The sequence below is a fragment of the Mus musculus genome, chromosome 17 (assembly GCF_000001635.26).
Source record: "Mus musculus strain C57BL/6J chromosome 17, GRCm38.p6 C57BL/6J".
Lineage (NCBI taxonomy): Eukaryota > Metazoa > Chordata > Mammalia > Rodentia > Muridae > Mus > Mus musculus.
Genome location: NC_000083.6, coordinates 49,673,455 through 49,692,101, shown reverse-complemented (window position 1 = coordinate 49,692,101; position 18,647 = coordinate 49,673,455). Strand labels below are relative to the sequence as shown.

General features: G+C 43.7%; 1 protein-coding gene across 5 annotated transcripts in view, besides 1 other annotated feature; it reads right to left on the bottom strand.

Moving 5' to 3' along the window:
• Window positions 1-18,647, bottom strand: part of Kif6 (kinesin family member 6) — a 294,750-nt gene that overhangs the window by 217,746 nt on the left and 58,357 nt on the right. For 3 of the 5 annotated variants that reach the window (XM_006524391.4, XM_006524393.4, NM_177052.3), the window contains exons 5-6: window positions 16,716-16,825; window positions 5,582-5,711 (exon numbers count right to left, since the gene is read on the bottom strand). In XM_006524391.4, the coding sequence (XP_006524454.1) occupies window positions 5,582-5,711; window positions 16,716-16,825 (240 nt within the window). Of the gene's footprint in view, window positions 1-5,581; window positions 5,712-6,028; window positions 6,078-6,871; window positions 6,989-16,715; window positions 16,826-18,647 lie in introns of those variants that run through there. The other 2 variants (XM_011246494.3, XM_017317502.2) reach the window with 2 other exon arrangements.
• Window positions 154-1,321: an enhancer, noted in NCBI's record as "VISTA enhancer mm276". NCBI's record gives its function as "enhancer in: heart[12/15] | other[4/15]" and the evidence as "EXISTENCE:transgenic organism evidence [ECO:0001131][PMID:17130149]".

The following is an 18,647-nucleotide window of genomic DNA, read 5'->3' as shown; positions in this document are numbered from 1 at the left end:
AATGGAAGGAGAGAAATAATCTTTGTTAGTTGTCCTCTGACTTCCACAGACAACATACCACACCTACACACATACACCCAAAGTAAATAAAAATGTTCTGTGCAAATAAAAAAAAAAGAATTTAAAAAATTATAAAACATGGAAAACACAAATTGCAACAGGCTTTTCTTGTTTTCCCTCCAGCTGGCAGACCTTGGGAATGCTGGGGTATGACGGGCAGAGCCAGCATAGGCCTGCTCACATAACTCTTCTGACTCTTTTTAGCCACCAGGTGCAAACTCCTGCCCACCTCAGTGAAGCTATTTCAAGTCCACTAAGCCTCAGACTGCAGCTTGTAAGTGCTGCGGGATGCTGTGGTCCAGAGTGACCCTCTGCCTTGTGTGAGCAGAGGGTGCTGGAGAACAGGGGTGGGGCCCGTCCAGGAAAACACCAATAGACTTAGCAGGGGCGGAGGTGGTCTGACGAGAACATACAGCATGCCTTCTCCAAATACACTGGACTAGTTGACGGGAACAGCTCAACAAGGAGAGTCAGGAGGTATCAAGTCACACCAGCTATGAGTGGGTCCTCGGGGTGTGGTAACTCGTGGTTCAGTACGTGCAACATTCACACTCACTTGGGAAAAAAATTACCTACGGGACATAATCAAGTATTATTCAAAATAGTGGTAGGATTGCAGAACTTAATACTTCTGAATAAAGAAATGGCTTTAACAACTTTTCTGTAAAAGGCTGAATACCAAAGAAAAGCGTACTCCACCTTGTGTCCTACATATCTGGACTTTGTTTTGCAAATGTTTTCTGGTTTCCATGACAACCTCTAGAGTTGTCTGTGCAAAGGAAAACTCTCCTTCTCTCTCTCTCTCTCTCTCTCTCTCTCTCTCTCTCTCTCTCTCTCTCTCTCTCTCTCTCCCTCTCTCTCTCTCTCTCTGTCTCTCTCTCTCTTCCCTTCCCTCCGCCTCTCTCTTTTAAAGAAATGATTAGTGTGTTCTTTTTATCATGGAAAGCTCGTTCTGTGCTGACAAATTACATCTTGACAGTTAGCTCGTGATCCAAGACAGGCGTGTCAGCAGGCTGAATAATAAGGAATTTTCAGGAGCTGGCAATCTGCATTTATAGTTTTATGTATGAGTGGTTGCTTTCATTGAATTCAAGAGATAAACGAAAGTGCTAAATACTTGGAATACTTCTGAGATAATTCAGAAGTACATCCATGCTTGAAATAGCTGACAGATGTCAATGTGATGACTGTGGTACGAAGGGACATGAGCTGCTGAATCAGAAGGACAGGGCAGAGCCTGGCATCCACTCACTAAGCTGTGTGGGCTTCCGCAGGACACAGAGCCCGTTCAACCTGTCTCCCCCAATAAAGTCAGTGCTGGAAATTCTGCATGGGTAGGTGATAACAATGTGTGGGTGGCTAAGGGAGCTTGCTGCTAACACTTGTGACATGAGTTTGATTCCCAGAACGCACATGCTGTCTTCTGGCTTTCACATGTGTGTTTTGGCATGTGCACACATATGTACAAATGCATAAGCATAAATGAATGAAGCATAAATGAATGAATAAATAAATAAATAATAAATGTTATTCTTAAAGATGTATATAAAGTGCATTGAATGGCAAGGCTATGACCACTAGTTTTATCAAAGAAAAAAAAAAGAAGCAAACATGGGAGAAATGAACACACTAGGCAATATTGATTCAGGGACACACTAGGATTGGGCTGCTTTGGGTTTAAGGCCTTTAGGGGGTCATTAGTAGATAAATCCCCCAGTGGGCAATAGGAAAGACTTGGGTGTTTGTGAGGTGGAAAATGGCAGGTACATTTCACAAAGGCTTTCCTTAGAACTTTTCAAAATGGCCTAAAATTCTGTATGGAATCAACTAATAAAATTGTCCACTGGTGAGTGGGTTTACTTCTGGGTCTTCCATTCTCTACTACTGATCAACCTGTTCTTATGCTAATACCATGTGGGTTTTACTACTATAGCTCTCTCGGATAGCTTGAGATCAGGGATGGGGGTATCTCCGTTAGTTCTGGTTTTGTACAGGTGTGTGTGTGTGTGTGTGTGTGTGTTTCTTTCAGTTTATTTATATGGTGGACTTTGTTGATGTATTTCCATACATTGAACCACCCCTGCATCTTTGCGATGAAGCCTACTTGATCATGGCTGACGACATTTTCGGTTTGCAAGTATTTTATGGAGAGATTTCACGTCAGTGTTCATGAGGGAATGTGTGGAGAACCAAAGCCAATGTCAAGTGCTTTCCTCCACTGCTCTCCACTTCGTTTACTGCAGCAGTATTTCTTACTAAGCCCTGCTCATCAGTTTCCCAGTTCCAGCTATGGAAGGTAGACAGCTTGCTCTGGGCATCCCTTCTCCACCTCCTGAGAGCTGGGATCACGGGTGGCCTTCATACCTGCCAGGCTTCTACGTCAGCACTTGGGAAGGAATCCCAGCCTTCACTTGCATGGAAAGTGCTTTATCTACTCTCTCACTTCCCCAGCCCCATAGACAGCTAAACCTAACATATAACTCAGAAGTAAAAAAAAAAAGCCAAGCTTCTATCCTCTTGGAGACTATAGTAAGAGAGAATGAGAACCTTTCCAAAACTCACTGAAGAAAGAAAATGCCAAGAGCCAAGACAGGGCATCTCCTTTTCTAGGCACAAATCACCCTCGAGGGAGGTCGGCACTGAGGCTGCTCTGACCTCCTCTGCTTTCTCATAGGCTCATCTTCATGCTGCATCTCCTGGCTTGCTGTTGTTAAACCTGTGTACAGAGGTAGTCTTTCTTCTTTTACCTGCACCTATTCTTAATCTGCCTTCAGTCTTTAACCTTCAACTCTTGAAAACAGTTAGTGTGTCCCAGATGACCTCATGGGCAAAACATTGAAGCTATAAATACAAACAGGAAACAGAAAGCCTATGCAGGCTTTCATCCAGTGAAAGAATCAAGTCAAAAGTCCTTATATGGTATATATCACATAAACACAGACTATGTAAGGTGGGCAGTGTACCTAAAACTATTCAGTCAGTGAATAAATGGCTACAGCAATGACTCAGCAGGTGTAGTGCTTTGAAAAAAAAATGGTACATAGATTTGAATGCTTAGTCACCAGTTGGTGGTACTGTTTGGGGAGGATTCAGAGGTATGGCCTTGGAGGTGTATTACAGCAGGCAGGCTCCTCCAAAAGCCCACATCATTCCTATTTGAATCTTTTGACTCTGCCTCATGATTGTTGTCTCAAAATGTGAGCACTCATCTAACTGCTTTAGCACTGTGCCTGCATACCTGCCTGCCTGCTGCCTGCCTGCCTGCCTGCCTGCTGCCATGCTCCCCACGGTGATGATCATGGACTCCAACCTCTGAAACCAAAAGCCCCAAATGAAATGCTTTCTTTTATACGTTGTCTTGGTGCCTTGCCATTGCAACACTAAGACAATGGGTAAAGAAGTGTGTGGAGTGGGGTGCGGATCCCCAGTAGCCTCAATCTGCCTTTAGTCCTTAACCTTCGATTCTTGAAAACAATAAGAGGTTAAGAACTAAAGGGTATGGGCAGCCTGCCTATAGTCTGAACATTAAAAAGGTAGAGCTAGGGATTGCTGAACCAAGCCAGCTATCCAAACTGACTAAATCAGGGAGCTCGGGGTTTGGGTGAGAGATCCTGCCTCAATGTGTAAGGTGGAGAGTGATTGATGAAGACATCTAATATCAGCCTCTGGCCTCCAACTGCATATGCACACACTCAGACCAACACATATGTAAACACATATACATACATGCATGTGTACCACACCTACATACATACATACAAAAATTAGTAAGAAAAACAAAGCAAAACTAAGAGCCCATACAATAAGATATGAGCAGCATGCTCTCAGGATCTGGGCCTATGTTTATCATGTTCATGTCTAAGCAGAGTGCATTCCAGATGGACACCCAGCAGAAAACAGGTCACTCAATGGAGACTTCTCTTTGACCACCTATCTTCCTACCTGTTATCAGCAACAATACGAAATAGGGCAGTCTGAGATCATGACTTAAAGTCTCAGGGCTGGAGAGGTGGCTCTGTGCTTAAAAGCACAGGCTGCTTTTCCAGTGGGGCAGGTTTGATTTCTAGCACCCACACCACAGGGCAGCTCACACCCACCAGTTCCAGGGGACTTGGCTTTCCCGAGTATCAGGTATGCATAAGGTGCATAGCCATACGTGCAGGCAAAAGAGCCGTACACATAAAATGATTTTTTATAAAAATTAAAAAGAAAGTCACAATGATAATTGAAACTGCACATAAAAGACCTGTTTTCACCCTCTAGTTCCACCTCTACCATCATCTCCACCACCACCGTTGTCACTATTAACACTACATCCGTTTCCTTCAGTTCAGTGACTGGATGGAGCCTCACGACCCTCCAACCCTGCTCAGTAACTGATTAAGGTGTGAATCAATCCTAACTGGTACCTAAGAAGTCTCAAGACAAAATGAAAGAAACCAGTCACATCTGAATATCAAAATATCAAAGGATTTTTTTAAAGTATTAGCATGTCCTAAATGTGGCCCTGGAATATAGGACATAGAACTTCCTGTGTTCCATGGTATTTTCTGAGTGGTTTACAAGTATTAACTCACCAACTAAATGAAAATACACAGCAACATAAACACATGCCACTAGGCTGGGCAATCTGAGGGTGGGAAGAATGAACTGTGCCTTAATCTTTCCAATTTCAAAAAGGAAGCATCTTATAATTAAGAAGTTTTATAGGCTGCCACTGATTAGATGCAAAACAATCTGTGTTGGATCAAAAAGCAGAAAGTGAAAAGTCAGACAGTGTGGCAAAACAGACAGAGTGGGCTGGGAACAACAAAGTCTAGGGGTCCTTGTTTACGGAACTTGAACAGATTGCTTTTGTTGGGTAGAGGAGGGTCACACCGTGAAAGGGAACAAGAAATCTTTCAACGTAATATATTTGTTCCAGTTTCTTCTCTTTATACTAAAATAAAGAATTGACACTTCAAACATGGGGATGGGATGGGGGTGGAATCTTTACAAAAAGCAACAAGGTGGCAAGAATGGTTTGTGGTAGCTTACAATAACAGTTTCCAGTCCATCACCTTGGGGAATTCTCCATGGCAGGAGCTTTGAGACAGCTGGTCACATCACACCCATAGTCAAGAAAGAACAAGAGAAAACAAATGCACATATGTTCCTGCTTGCTTGTGATCAGCCTAGAGAATGGTGCCACCCACAGTGGGCTGGGCTTTCCACAACTGGCAGGGCAATAGGGGAATAGGTGTCTCCTTCGTTTTGCTCAGCACATCTTACTAGATGGTTTCTATATACAGGCAAGACCTCACTGGGAGTCTCTTCCCAAATCATTCTAAGTGGTATCAAGTTAAAAATGAAAGCTAACCACAGTAGGTAATCCAGGGAAGATCTCCCCATTTCTCTGGATCTAGGTTTCCTACACTGCAACATGAAATTCAGACAATATCATCATGATGGTCTTTGTGGCCTCCAAATTCTATCATGTCTCATGATCCTGGACAAGTTGCTTGAGAGAGATGCCTGTTACCTCAGCGATCATCCTGTTGGTGTCCCCCAAGAAGAGCAGGTTCAGAGCTTCCTCCTCAGTTGTTGCCTGATGCAGAGACAGGTTTTTCAGGTGAATGTTCTGATCAGGGTCCTCCAATATTGTCACTTTCCTGAGGGTGACAGGGGGAGTAAGAGAAGAAGGTACTGCTGAGAAAAATTAGAAGTGTAACAACAAGCATGTTGAGAAACCATCTAGTAGGATGTGCTGAACAAAATGGAGGAGACACTGGACACTCCAGGAATAGCACCCAACACTGACAGCTCATGGGCAGTGCTGCCAAACAGCACTGAAGCTGGGAAAAAATATCTCCACCACCCAGTTGAGGAGCTGTGCATCAGTGCAATCTTCAGGTCATGAATCCTTCTTAGGTTCTGAGTTAAAAAAACAAACAAACAAACAAACAAAAACAAGCTGTTAACTCTCTACCTCTGTATCAGGAAATGAAGTGACACATCTTTGTATCGACTGCTGCCCACTGTAAAAAAATAAAAGCATCTGTGACCAAAGCTGAGAGCAGCTCTTGTCTGTGGGTATCAACATAAATATTTAATAGGCAGTTTCATAGAATGACCATCTTGCAAATTAACAATAGCAGGTTCCACTAGAGATCAGGACCTCAGAAATACAGTTCCAGACAGGAATTTCCCTCCTGAGCAATGACCTCAAGTCCAATCAGAAATTGGTTGGTTATCCCTATAACTGCCATGCCACTACTGTGCTGGTGGGCACAACTTGTCTAGAGGGTTGGCATTGCGTCACGTGGGGTCCAGCCCTGAGAAAGTCCACTGAAGACTTTCCTACCACAACAGCCTGCTTAGTATTTTTAGACATCATGGAAGCTAGTCAACAGGAGGGACCTTTTTTTTGGTCAGTTTGAGACTGGCTTCTCTACGTCCTGCAAGCAAAGCATATGACATCGTCAGCAATAGGGTCTTCAAAACCAAGAGCACACACACAGCACTAATTAGACTTAGTGAGTTATTAAAAAAGAAGACATGAAGTTTGGAGGATGACACACTGAGGAAAAGATGGATGAGTTGGAGGAAGGAAATCTGGGATGTCCTTTACATTCTATAGATGTATGAAGTTCTCAAGAATAAAGAAGAGTTATTTTTAAAAATAAAATATGTGAATAAGGAAAAAGCTTATTTAGGATATGGTTACCTTTTAAATGAAGAGTTTTCAAATACCATAATTAATTTTTCCCCATTCTTCAAGCAAGTTTCTGGCCTTTTCATATGTAATTTGTGGACACTTAAAAATACTAACCGCAGTAAGGAAATGTAACTTGCTCGGGACATCTGCAGGCAATGTGTCCCTGGAGGTGTGCTTCCTTCCTGTAGATGACGCTTCTGCAGACCCTTCAACAATGCCCACAAAGGCAGAAAAACTCCTTTCCCCTAGTGAAAACAGGCATACTTCTTTTATTTTTAATAAGACTCAGAAGTGAGCATATTGGAAATGCAGGCAGTCGGAAGGCGCTCTGAACGGACAGGGATGAGCTGGGTTCTCGTTTGAGTAGATCCCTTTATGCCTTCGATTTTGCCTCCGACTAGCTAAAGGTGCTTTGAGTAAATTCATTGTCCAGGGACATGGAAGACTCTCCTGACCTCCAGGTTCACCAACAGATGTGCGAGGCATGAAGTAATATTCGAAGGTGAAGTCAGAAAATAAGCTCTGAGATGGCAAAATATTAGAAGTGAAGGGGAAAGAAGTCGGGCACTTAGTATGGAGGAAAAGAATTCTCCATCTCTACAGCATTAGACTAAAATGGATGGAGGATGAACAAGGACACCTGAATACCACTCCTTCCCTGCGAGACCCCAGCAGGGGCAACACAGAGGAAGGGAAGGGCGGTAAAAACTCACCTTCACTCCAGCCTTAGCTGTAGTCTTTGCTTTCACTTGTACAGCCACCCTCACAATAGTCCTGTATAACCGGGGAACTAACACTATTCCTAGCCCCAAACTGTAACCCTGACCTTAGCCCTAACCCTAGTACTCACCAGAGCCCCTGACCTTAACCCTAACCCAGAGCCCCAGCTGAATCCGAAGTCCAGCCCTAAACCTGTCTTAACTCTAACCCTAGCTTTAAGCTCCTTTGCAGAACCACGAGGAGCAGAGGCCACACCCACTGGGCTTCAAGTTTCCAGATGGTCCTGTTGCCATCCATATGTCAGCTTTTGTCAAAGCTCTCCATGACTCCTGTGACCAGGGTTGAGAATCAATGATCCCAATCCCTCTAGGGTGGGTGCATACAGCAGCTAATTCTGGCTCCTTGCCTTTACTTCCCAGCCAGTCCCATCTCATGCCCCAGTGGGAAAGTGACTGTGGCTGAGGACAGGGAGAAGCCACACCCATCTCTGCACGGGCAAGGCAATTGAACTGCTAAACGTCCAACCATCTGAGGCAGGCAAGCATAAGATACTTTGCCTTGGCACCCCCATTTAATTTTAGGTTATGCACACCACCTTCTTGAAATAATGCACTGTGAGGCTACTTCCTTCAACTGCGCACACGCTGCATATAAACCTCTCCCCAAATGATGCACTTAGCAACCTCAGAATCCCCTGACTTCCCAACTGCAACCCGGCCATGTGTACTCCCATCTCTGAACAGTGTATACATTCCTCCGTTTCTCTCCCCCATTCCCCTGGGAATTACCACATTTAGAAATTGTCTATTCAAGTGTATTTGGGTATGAAGAATAGATAGACCGATCTTGCCTGACTAGTTTTTGGGTGTGGATGAAGACAAGGCAAAACTGTGTCCTCCAGTCACCTTTTGGGGAGAATCTTCAATTTACATATGTATGTAGGCATAATAGGCTGTGCATAGGATTAAAATCCAATGCATTATGGGAAAGGATTATGCAATAGAGAAAAATGATTATGTAACCTAATACGTCAATCAAAATAGAGACCTGTCTTCTTGTCTACACTCCTAGTAGCCAGCTCTTCCTTCTCTTGAACCTCAGCAAGGGACGCCCCAAGCATTCATTAGTGTCCTCGTGTCTCTTCATTCATGTGGCCCGCTGTCAATCTTGACAGTGTCCTTCTATGAGTATTGTTTTGCTAAGAACAAAGTCCCCTCGCATCCAATGCAAATCTGAGTGAGTCCTAATTTTCAGTTCTTTGGGTAAAGGGTCAAGAACCTGAAATGCCAGACCCAGACCCTGGCCACCAGTAGTGCAGTCTCCCATAGGGAGGTTCTACAGGCCATGTACCCCTTGGGTAAACCAAGCCACGTAATGTTGATCACAGCAATAACTATGACTTAGTGGGGGACTAGGCATCCAGCAAAGCACCCACAGGGCTTATTTCATCACTAAATTCAAAAGAAAGAAAGTTTTGAGAGGCAGTCACAACGTGCATGTGTTTTCTGCTATTGTGCCGGTTAAATAGAAAATACAGCGTACACTCTGGGGATGTTGAGCAGGCTCACTGTCCAGGCAAGTTATGGTGGTCACTGATTTAGGGTTGTGTCTGGGTAGAGCAGCGACAGCTCGAGGAGTGGGGCGGGGGTGGGGGTTGGGGAGTGGCACCATGGGAGTGATGACTAGACTCTTCACAGGCTTTCATCTCTGATATGGCTACTCTGGACCAATCAAATGCCAACATTACTTCTTGCTTGCCTGGCTTTGCTGCTTTGGTCAAAAACTAATTTGCATGTCCCTGGGTTTTCCTTCACGGTGGTTTCGGCTGTGTGTTGTAACTTTGCTGTCTTTATTTCTCGGAGTTTTTTGTTTTGATGGTGCGTTTCTCCTATCTTCTGACTGCTTCCCTATGGAAGTTTTGAAAGGCAGACACAGATGCTGGCTCATGTTGAAGCCCATGGTTCTCTCGTAGTCTGCTAGGCACTCATTCGTGGGCATCCCAGAAGAGGCTCCATTGCACCCTGGTGCTGTCACATTTATTTGTCTGTTGGTTTTTACTGAGACTTTCTCACTATGCAGCCCGTGCTTACCTGAAACTTGCTGTGTTGACCAGGCTGGCCTCGAACTTACAGAGATTGATCTGTGCATGCCTCCAGAATTCTGAGATTAAAGGTGTGCCCCACCCTGCCCAACTTCCTGTGCAATCTTTGAGCCTGCACCTCTCTGTCTCTCTGTCTCTGTCTCTGTCTCTCTGAATTTCTCCTGGTTTCTGTGCCACCCCCCACCCCATTGGACATGCAGCTTTGGACTGCTGTTCACTGCCTGGCCTGCTCCTGCTCACAGTCTCTCTGGAGTTCTTCCTGCCAGCTTGTCAGCACTGTCCTCTCTTAGGCTCTGGAAACCCTGCCTGGCTTCTCTCTCTCTCTCTCTCTCTCTCTCTCTCTCTCTCTCTCTCGCCTTGGATACTAACTGGGAAAGGAGAAGGGTCTCAACTCTACTACTGCTGGCAGCATTTTAAGGTTGGGGAAACATAGATCATTGGTAACCATTTCCCCCAAGCTGCTTCCTTCCCCGGCCCCTCTCCTTCATGCTCCTTCTCACACTGTGGTCATTATTTCCCCAGCCTTCTGCCCAGCCCTTGCCTCTGACTACAATTTTTTTTACAGGCTTGCACGAGGACTGTATTAGTGTTTCTTAAATAAACATTCTACTTCCAGGATGGAAACCCACCAGACTATTTATTTGATTCCTTGGAGTGGGCCCATGAATAGTTTCCCCACAAAATGTCTCTAAAATGTTTAGATTTCAAGCAAAAGTCAGCGATCGTCCTGAGTTGGACACCTAAGTGGAAAAGTTCTGCTAAGTGTACCCAGCCTGCTTAATGATGGGGAAGCAACAAGCTTTGTATTTTCTCTATAAACAGAATCATTTCCATTTGGCTACTCGGTAGGAATTTGTAGGCTCATTGTAACTTACTGGAAGGCATATGAAGGACAATAGCCAAGTTCTTGCTTTCAATAATGGAAGCCATCAATGAAGGAGCTGTCCCCGCTCCCCACGGCCTCCACAGCATTCCAGCACTGTCGACTTCTTTGACAGGACCTTCGCAGAAGTTAGAGCCATGAATATAGGCCCTCATTCATGTTATAGACAAGCGCTACCATGTGATTAGTTCTTCTTTTATTAATGCCAACTTGCAAAGGGTCCATTCAATCATGCAGGTGCTGCACTGCACAAGAGCATCGTCCAAAGACTGCCACTCCCTTCAGGAATGTGTGGGTGTTGTTATTGTTGTTGTTAGGGCAAGTGTCTATCAGAGAGTTGTGCAGTATCTTTTAGCCAAGATTTCAAATGATGGATGCTGGGGTCTACTGATTCTTTTTTGTGGTTTTGTTGTTGTATTGTGATTAACTTCTATGTGGTGTGTGTGTGTGTGTGTGTGTGTGTGTGTGTGTGATCCCAAAGAGGTCCCAAGGGCCACAAAGAGGCCATCAGATCCCCCTTGGAGCTGGAGTTACAGACATTTGTGAGCTACCCGACATGGGTGCCTGGATCTGAATTCTGGTCCTGATAGAGCACTAAGCACCGTTAACCACTGAGGCATCTCTCCAGCCAGTGATTCTTTGACAGTAACAGTCCTGAGCATCATCACAGTCTTAAATGGTATGTTTTCCATTTAGGAATACTAAAATTAACCAAAGGAAGGTGTCTATTTTCTGTGCAGCTAAGACCAACAGATCTCCTGTTTTGCCTCAGGAGACACACTTAAACTCTAACTACAGTCCCATTATAGCAATGTGACCTGAGGTGCTTTCAAAAGCAACTTCTATTTTTATAAAAATTACTTAAATATAGAATAGACTGAAGACATAATGTGTTTATTTGTGTACATATCTAGATATAAGCATATGGTTAGTTACATTAAAAAATTCAAACATTTAAAAAAAATGTAGATTCACATCAACTGTAGGAAATAATGCAGAAAAAATCCCACAAATCTCGAGCCCATTTTCCCCTATGAGAGCAACTTTTTAAAAAAATGATTTCACTCTGTGTGTGTGTGTGTGTGTGTGTGTGTGTGTGTGTGTGTGTGTGCAGGCACCTGCAGAGGCCAGAAGAGAGCTGGATTCACTAGAAGTGGAGTTACAGGTGCTTGCGAGCTGCCCTTTCTGCAAGAGCAATCAGTATTTCTTAATCACTGAACTATCCTTTCCAGTCCACCAATGAGAAAGCTTTGTAGAACTATTCATATACCACAGGCAGGACAGTGGAGTTGAGCGCCCCCATCATACGGTGTGCGTGTGTGAATATGAATATTAAGAGCTTTATACCGCCTGAGAATCTCATTGTATTCACAGCAAAGCAGACTTCATCAACTGAGGCGGATCCTGTAAAACCTCCCCCACCATCTCCCTGACCACTCCTCTTCTGCTGCTCTCTTCTCTGTTTCTATCATTCTGGTACCCAAACAACATTGCAGACATGGAATCAGGCAACATAGAGGTTTCTCAGAGACTCATCGCAGTCGCTAGCTGTGTTTGTTTCTCTGTGTTGTTGATGGAATTTTTCCTAAGCTATGCATATTAAGGGGGATCACCCTCTGTGCTTTGAATTCTCTGGGATTTGACATCTGTATCATTTTTTAATGTCAACTTGCATTGAGTCATGAAGATTGTACACTGCACAACAGCATTGTCCAAAGACTGCTACTCCCTTCAGGAATTTGTTGTTGTTGTTGTTGTTGTTGTTTGGACAAATGTCTATCATAGAGATGTGCAGTATCTTTTAGCCAAGATTTCAATGGTAGATGCTGGGGTCTACTGATATCCACTGTGATCCCACCACATAACCATACAGACTTGCTCCACTGACTGATTCCTCTGTTGGCCGCTCTACCCTCCCTTCTCAAACACTAGCAAACATGATCATATTATTGTCTACAACTGTGCCTTTCCCAGAATGCCAGCTAGATGGACCTGCAGGTTTTCTGAGCAACTCTTGTGCTGGCAGTATGCATTTACACTTCTTCTATGACTTCGGATAGCTTCCTTAGTGTCATGGATGGTAGAGGTAACAGGAAGAATGCATGATCATGGATGCACAGGACATAGGAAGAATGCATGGTCACGGATGCACAGGAGACATGGAGCATGCATAATCATGGATGCAGGGGACACAGGAAGAATGCATGGTCATGGATGCAGAGGACACAGGAAGAATGCATGATCATGGATGCACAGGACACAGGAAGAATGCATGATCACCACAGATGCAGAGGACACAGGAAGAATGCATGATCATGGACACAGAGGACACAGGAAGAATGCATGATCATGGATGCACGGGACACAGAAAGAATGCATGATCATGGATGCAGAGGAGACATGGAGAATGCATGATCATGGATGCAGAGGACACAGGAAGAATGCATGGTAACGGATGCAGAGAACTCACTGAGAATGCAATCACTGTCCTTATTCTTTTCCAGGTGTGGAACATTAGAAAACATTCATATTACTGTTCTTGTGTGAAATGGAGAAAAATCACGAAGAAAATTTCACAGTGAACGTCATCAGTCCTTGAACTCTAGATGTTAGACACTAGAAGACTGATAAATGGTACTTGATCCAATGCCTATACTCTATAAAGAAATAGAAAATGAAAGAATTTGTGTAGGATTCTGGTTTCTATTGAAGTACTCTGTACATGCATCCTATTACTTACTGAGTGATGCCTTTTCTCATCCTGGCTGAACCTCACGCTGTACAATGGTTCCCATGAACATGATGTGGGCTCTGCTCCTCCTCTTCACCCTCATATTTCAATTTGATAATTTTCTCTTTTTCCAATTTCATATGTGCATGTGCGTACAAGCATATTGGCCATGTGTGGGTACGCATGCCGATGTGCACACATGCACGTGGTTGTGTGCAAGGTTGAAGTTGAGCATCATCCTTCACTGCTCTTCTGCTGAAGAGATCTTTATTCACTGAGGAAGTTCTCTTCATCAAATTCGGAGCTTGCCGATATGGCTGGTCTCCCTAGGCAGCTTGCTCTGGAGGTCCTGTCTCTGCCTGCTGAGGCTGGGGTTACAGGCAGGCCAACACAACTACCCTGCATTTATGGGGGTTCTGGGGATCTGAACTCTGGTCCTAACACTTGCATGACAAGCACTTTAACAATGGAATGACTTCCCCAGGCACATAGATAATTAAAGAATACTAAGACACTGGCACTAGGGAGGCTACTAAGCCAAAAGAGACATACTCTTTGCCACATACACACCACCTCCGAAGACTTTATTATAATTATACACAGACAGTGTGGTATTACAGACCCAAAGTCACATCTGTGAAGTCTTCATTGTCACCTTCTCAAGTTTTTGACGGAAATCCTTTTAATGGACTCCTTAATTCTAATAGCCCCAGTGTATAAAAACTTAAAAGCCCCTCTTGCCACTCTAGCATGAAAGTGTGAATATCTGGATTTTATTTTATTTTCTATTTATTCATTTTACATCCCTCTGCACCCACCCTCAAAGTCGTTCCCCTCTCCTCTTCTCCTCTGAGAGGATGGTGGCCCGTCTGGGTATCCCTCTACTCTGGCAATTCAAGTCTCTATGGGGCTAGGAGCTTCCTCTCCCACTGGGTCCAGACAAGGCAGCCCAGATAAGAGGAACATATTCCACGTACAGGCAACAGCTTTTGGGATGGCCCCCCATTCCAGTTGTTTGTCACCCACATGAAGACCAAGCTGCACATCTGCTACATATGTGCGGGGAGGCCCCTTGCTAAGCTGCCAATTAATTGTTCTGAAATGCTGGGTAAGTCAAACCTCTCTGAATCTTAGGTCCCAGGGCAACAATGACAAAAACATCCTTTGGTAGGTCACCATTCAGTCCTAACTCAGTCAGATCTGAGGGTCAAAGGATAATCCACCGGGATCACCTTGTCTTGTAGCCTTCCTCTACCTCTTTCATTTCTTCTTTCTTTCTTTTTAAATATCTCAATTTTTTTCTCTCCTCCCTGTTTATCAGATACAATCCCTTCACTCCTGTGATTTCTCAGCATCTGCAGACTATTGGGTACGGATGAGCCTAACTGAAAACAATCTTTAATGTCCCTGAGTCAGTGCAGGTTATTGCCATCACTCTTAGTTTTTCAACAGAAATTGACAGTAAGACTTTTGCTAAAGACAGCACATGCGCTGGTCATGGGGCTTCAAGAAGTCAAGCTGAAATTCACCTGGAAACCTTTTCACAGATGGTCAGCTTTCATAGTTTGGAGGGTGTCATGCAGGCTACTGGGGGAGAAAAGCTATCAGTAGTCTTATCCAGCTGTGAACCCTGGTAGCTACAAAAATAAATGATCAAGATAAGCCCACGGGTGTAAGAGTGGCATTAATGTTATGAGTGTAACCAATGGCTTTCACATTGTATTTGAGGCCCACTGCAAACTTGGCCAAGAATCCAGGGCTATGGAACTCATAGCTCCTACATGTGAACCTATTACAATTATTTTGCTAAATGGATATGGTATCAAACAGCCTTCTAAATATATTGAAAACACATTTAAACAATACTTAAACTTGAGATATATAGATCAACCTGGAAACTATAAAACAGTAAGTTGATCCGAACTAAAATGAACCTTAAACCTAGCATTCCCCAAAATGGTTCCAGGGGCATCAGGAACTTCTTTCAGAGGGTATCTTGATACCTTGTTTTAGTGCATCTGGTCTGCTGGGACAGTAAATATCCTGGGCCGACCATAAGTTATAAAAATACTTCTCACAGTCATAGAGGCTCAAAGTCCAAATCAAGGCTTTAGCCCAAGCCCTCTTCAGAACTATGAGCTACCAACTTCTTTTGGAGTCCTCAACATTACAGACTGGCCAAACGAATACCCATTTATAAGGACAATAACTCAATTGCATGTGTGTGTGTGTGTATGTATATATGTATATAATTATATATAATTATATATTATATATATTATATATATTATTCCCAGTAAAAAGCTTTAACTTTTTAAAAGTAAATTTTATTCTCTTAAGTTTGAAAAGCTATTTTCTTCCATAGAGTTGAACTCTATGGAACTCTCCCCGCACTGTTAAACTAATTTTTATAATACAAATAATTGCTCTCTTTCTTGACTCCATCTCAGAAATTTTATAAAAATAAAAAGGTGATACATGAAACACCTCAGACAATATTAATATAAGGATATATGGATCATAAATTATTTTATTATTTCTTTTCAATTTTTTTTACTAATTTTATAACTTGGCTATTGAACATAAAACTTGCATGTAATCTTTTCTACTGAAAATTCCTATGTGTTTCTAAATGACTTTAGAATATTTTATAAGATATATGGGCAATGGAGAAATGGGTGAGTGATTAAAAGCACACACCACTCTTCCAGAGGACCCATGCCAGGCAGTTCAAAACCATTGTATTTTCAGCCCCAGGTGACTAGATAACCTCTTCTGGCTCCCACTGGTATCTGTACTTATGTATACACACACACACACACACACACACACACACAGAGAGAGAGAGAGAGAGAGAGAGAGAGAGAGAGAGAGAGAGAGAGAGAGAGAGTTAAACATAAAATGAATCTTTAAAACATTGAAAACATTTCTTTCTTGGCTATTGGCAACTTCTGATACATAAAAACACCTGGATAGAAGGACATGAACGAATGATTACCAATTACCCCATCTAACTCAGGCAGGGTTTCAAACAAACAGCAACGCTGTGTGACCCCTGGCAGGGGAGCATCCGCTGTCCACAGATCTGAAGACTGCATTTCACTGTGCTGATTTGATCAAAGGGCTATGAATGTCAGTGCTAATGACAGCCCAAAAGCTTTTGAGGGAAAACTTCCAATTTTATTTTTCTCTCAGATTATCTTATTGCTGCACAGTAAAAAGGGGGTGATTAAAGGAGTATGTGGTTTCCCGAGGCAGGGAGAAAGTGCTGCCCCCAAATCTGCAGATGCCCACTGAGTCCACCCCGCTGCACTCTCATCCCGACTCCCAAACAGTTTTCCCCCAAGAAATGAGTTTCCGAGCCATCTTAGATCCCATCACGCCTGCCCATTACGGAAAGATGCTGCTATCCCGTATTTGCTAATTATGATCGAGACCAGAAACGCTGCACATTTCAAAGGCAACAATGGAAACAAACATCTGAAAACCATTTCCTGCTGGTCTTTGTCAGCCTGCTACTCACGGCAGATCTTCCAGTTTGGAGGCTTCGTGTCTGGGATCCAGCAGGTCATAGCCACATTCGTTGTAGATTTCCAAGTAAGAAATGTGTGTCGTGTAGATCTTGCTGCTGTCCTGGTTGGGGAAGGAAAAGGCATTGTTTAATGACTAAAAACAACTGTTTGGCTGGAGCGAGATGCACCATTTGTCTCTGGGCTTTGCTCACCGCATCCCTCCTGTGCCGTTATATGGTTTACATTTTCAGTTCGTGACACTTTCGAGTTGCTGTGGCCATCTGCATGAAGGTTTTTTTTTTCCTCGTAATAGCCAATACCCATGATTACAAGTAACTTCAGTCTGTTAGCTTTATTGGTTCCACATTATACATAAAATACAGTGAGCCGAGTTGGTTGTAGAACTGAACAATACATTATTTTTTAACTTTCCAGATTGCACCCTCCACAAAAGGCTACTAAGAACAAACAAACAAACTTACATTCTGTGAACAGTCTGTCCATGAGAGCAAAAAGTTCAGTAGCAAAGAAATGTCCATCCTTGATCATAATTCATTTCCTTTATTTTCCCACTACTCAGAATTTTATATTCTTTTAAAAGTATTTAATAGTTTACTTTGTGTGTGTGCACATGAGTGCAGGTACCCATAGTGGCCAGAAGAGGGCACCAGATCCCTGGAGCTGGAGCTGGCAGTTGTGAGCTGTGGGGGGGGGGGCGCGGGGGGGGGGTGCTAGAAACCCAACACCATCCTCTGTGAGAGCTCCTCCTGCTCCTAACAGGGTCTCACACTAATAACAATGTATGAAGTAACCGTGATCTTGCAAAACCACCATGAAAGGGGAGTGTCTATACTTCAAGCCCTACCCAAAATACCTGGACACCAAGGAACCACTGTGGCAGTTGCTACTGTTACTGATGTTGATAACTGTTTTTCAAATATCATGTCTAGAAGCCTCCAAATGGACAATGAAGGGTGATGGGTAATCTGTGTGGTCAACTTGAGATTTACAGTCACCTAGGAGACACACCTCTGGGCGTGTCTGTGAGGTGGTCTCCTGAGATGTAGAACTGGAGAAGGAAAATCCACCCTGAATATGGACAGGACCTTCCCATGGGCTGGAGTCCTGAAATGAATAAGGAGGGGAAGACAGGAAGGGGCTGAGCACTAGCATTCGGGATTCTGTTTCCTGACTATGGACACGATGTGACTGACAGTCACATCATGCTCCCACCACCATGTCATGTCCTCCCCATACGGTGGAGTACTTATTGCCTCAAACACTGAGGCAAAATCAAACTTAAGCAATTTTTGTTGGCTCTTTTATCACAGCCACGATCAAAGCAGCTAAAATGATACAAGAGTGTAAAGCAAAAAGGACACAGAAAAAGAACAGTGCACTTGAGCTATCATCTGTAATGGAGACACTCTCTTCTTTACAAGTAGGATAAGTCAGGAAAATGGCAGGCCCCCTGCCCCTGGGTAAGGACAGTGCTCTGGCTCCTCCAGTTTCCGTTTCTCCTGCAGTTTTACTGCCATACACACCACACTCACATCTTACTGAGTGGTGTGGCCAGCAACCTTTCTTGGTCCTTTTCAGCATCTGGGTTGCCAGACTATAATGTAACACACGTGTTTCTGCACACAGCCCTCTTTTTTGCCCCAAACAGTCTGAGCTTCGCAATGCCCCAACATAAGGAGAAGGCTTTCTGAAGCAAACAGAACCTTTAAGTCCAGTGGAAACTCGTTGCCACTCACGGGCCTTTCACGACACAGCATACACTGAGGTTTGGGGTTGTCTTGAAGCAATGCTTGGCCTTGGTCTTGCAGTGAGCTCTCCAGTCTGAGACGATCAGCAGGGGCCTCTGGGCCCAGTTTGTTTTTCTGGACACACTTCACGGGTACTTTAAGTTGCCAGGCTGGTTTTAGCACAATGCACTGTGA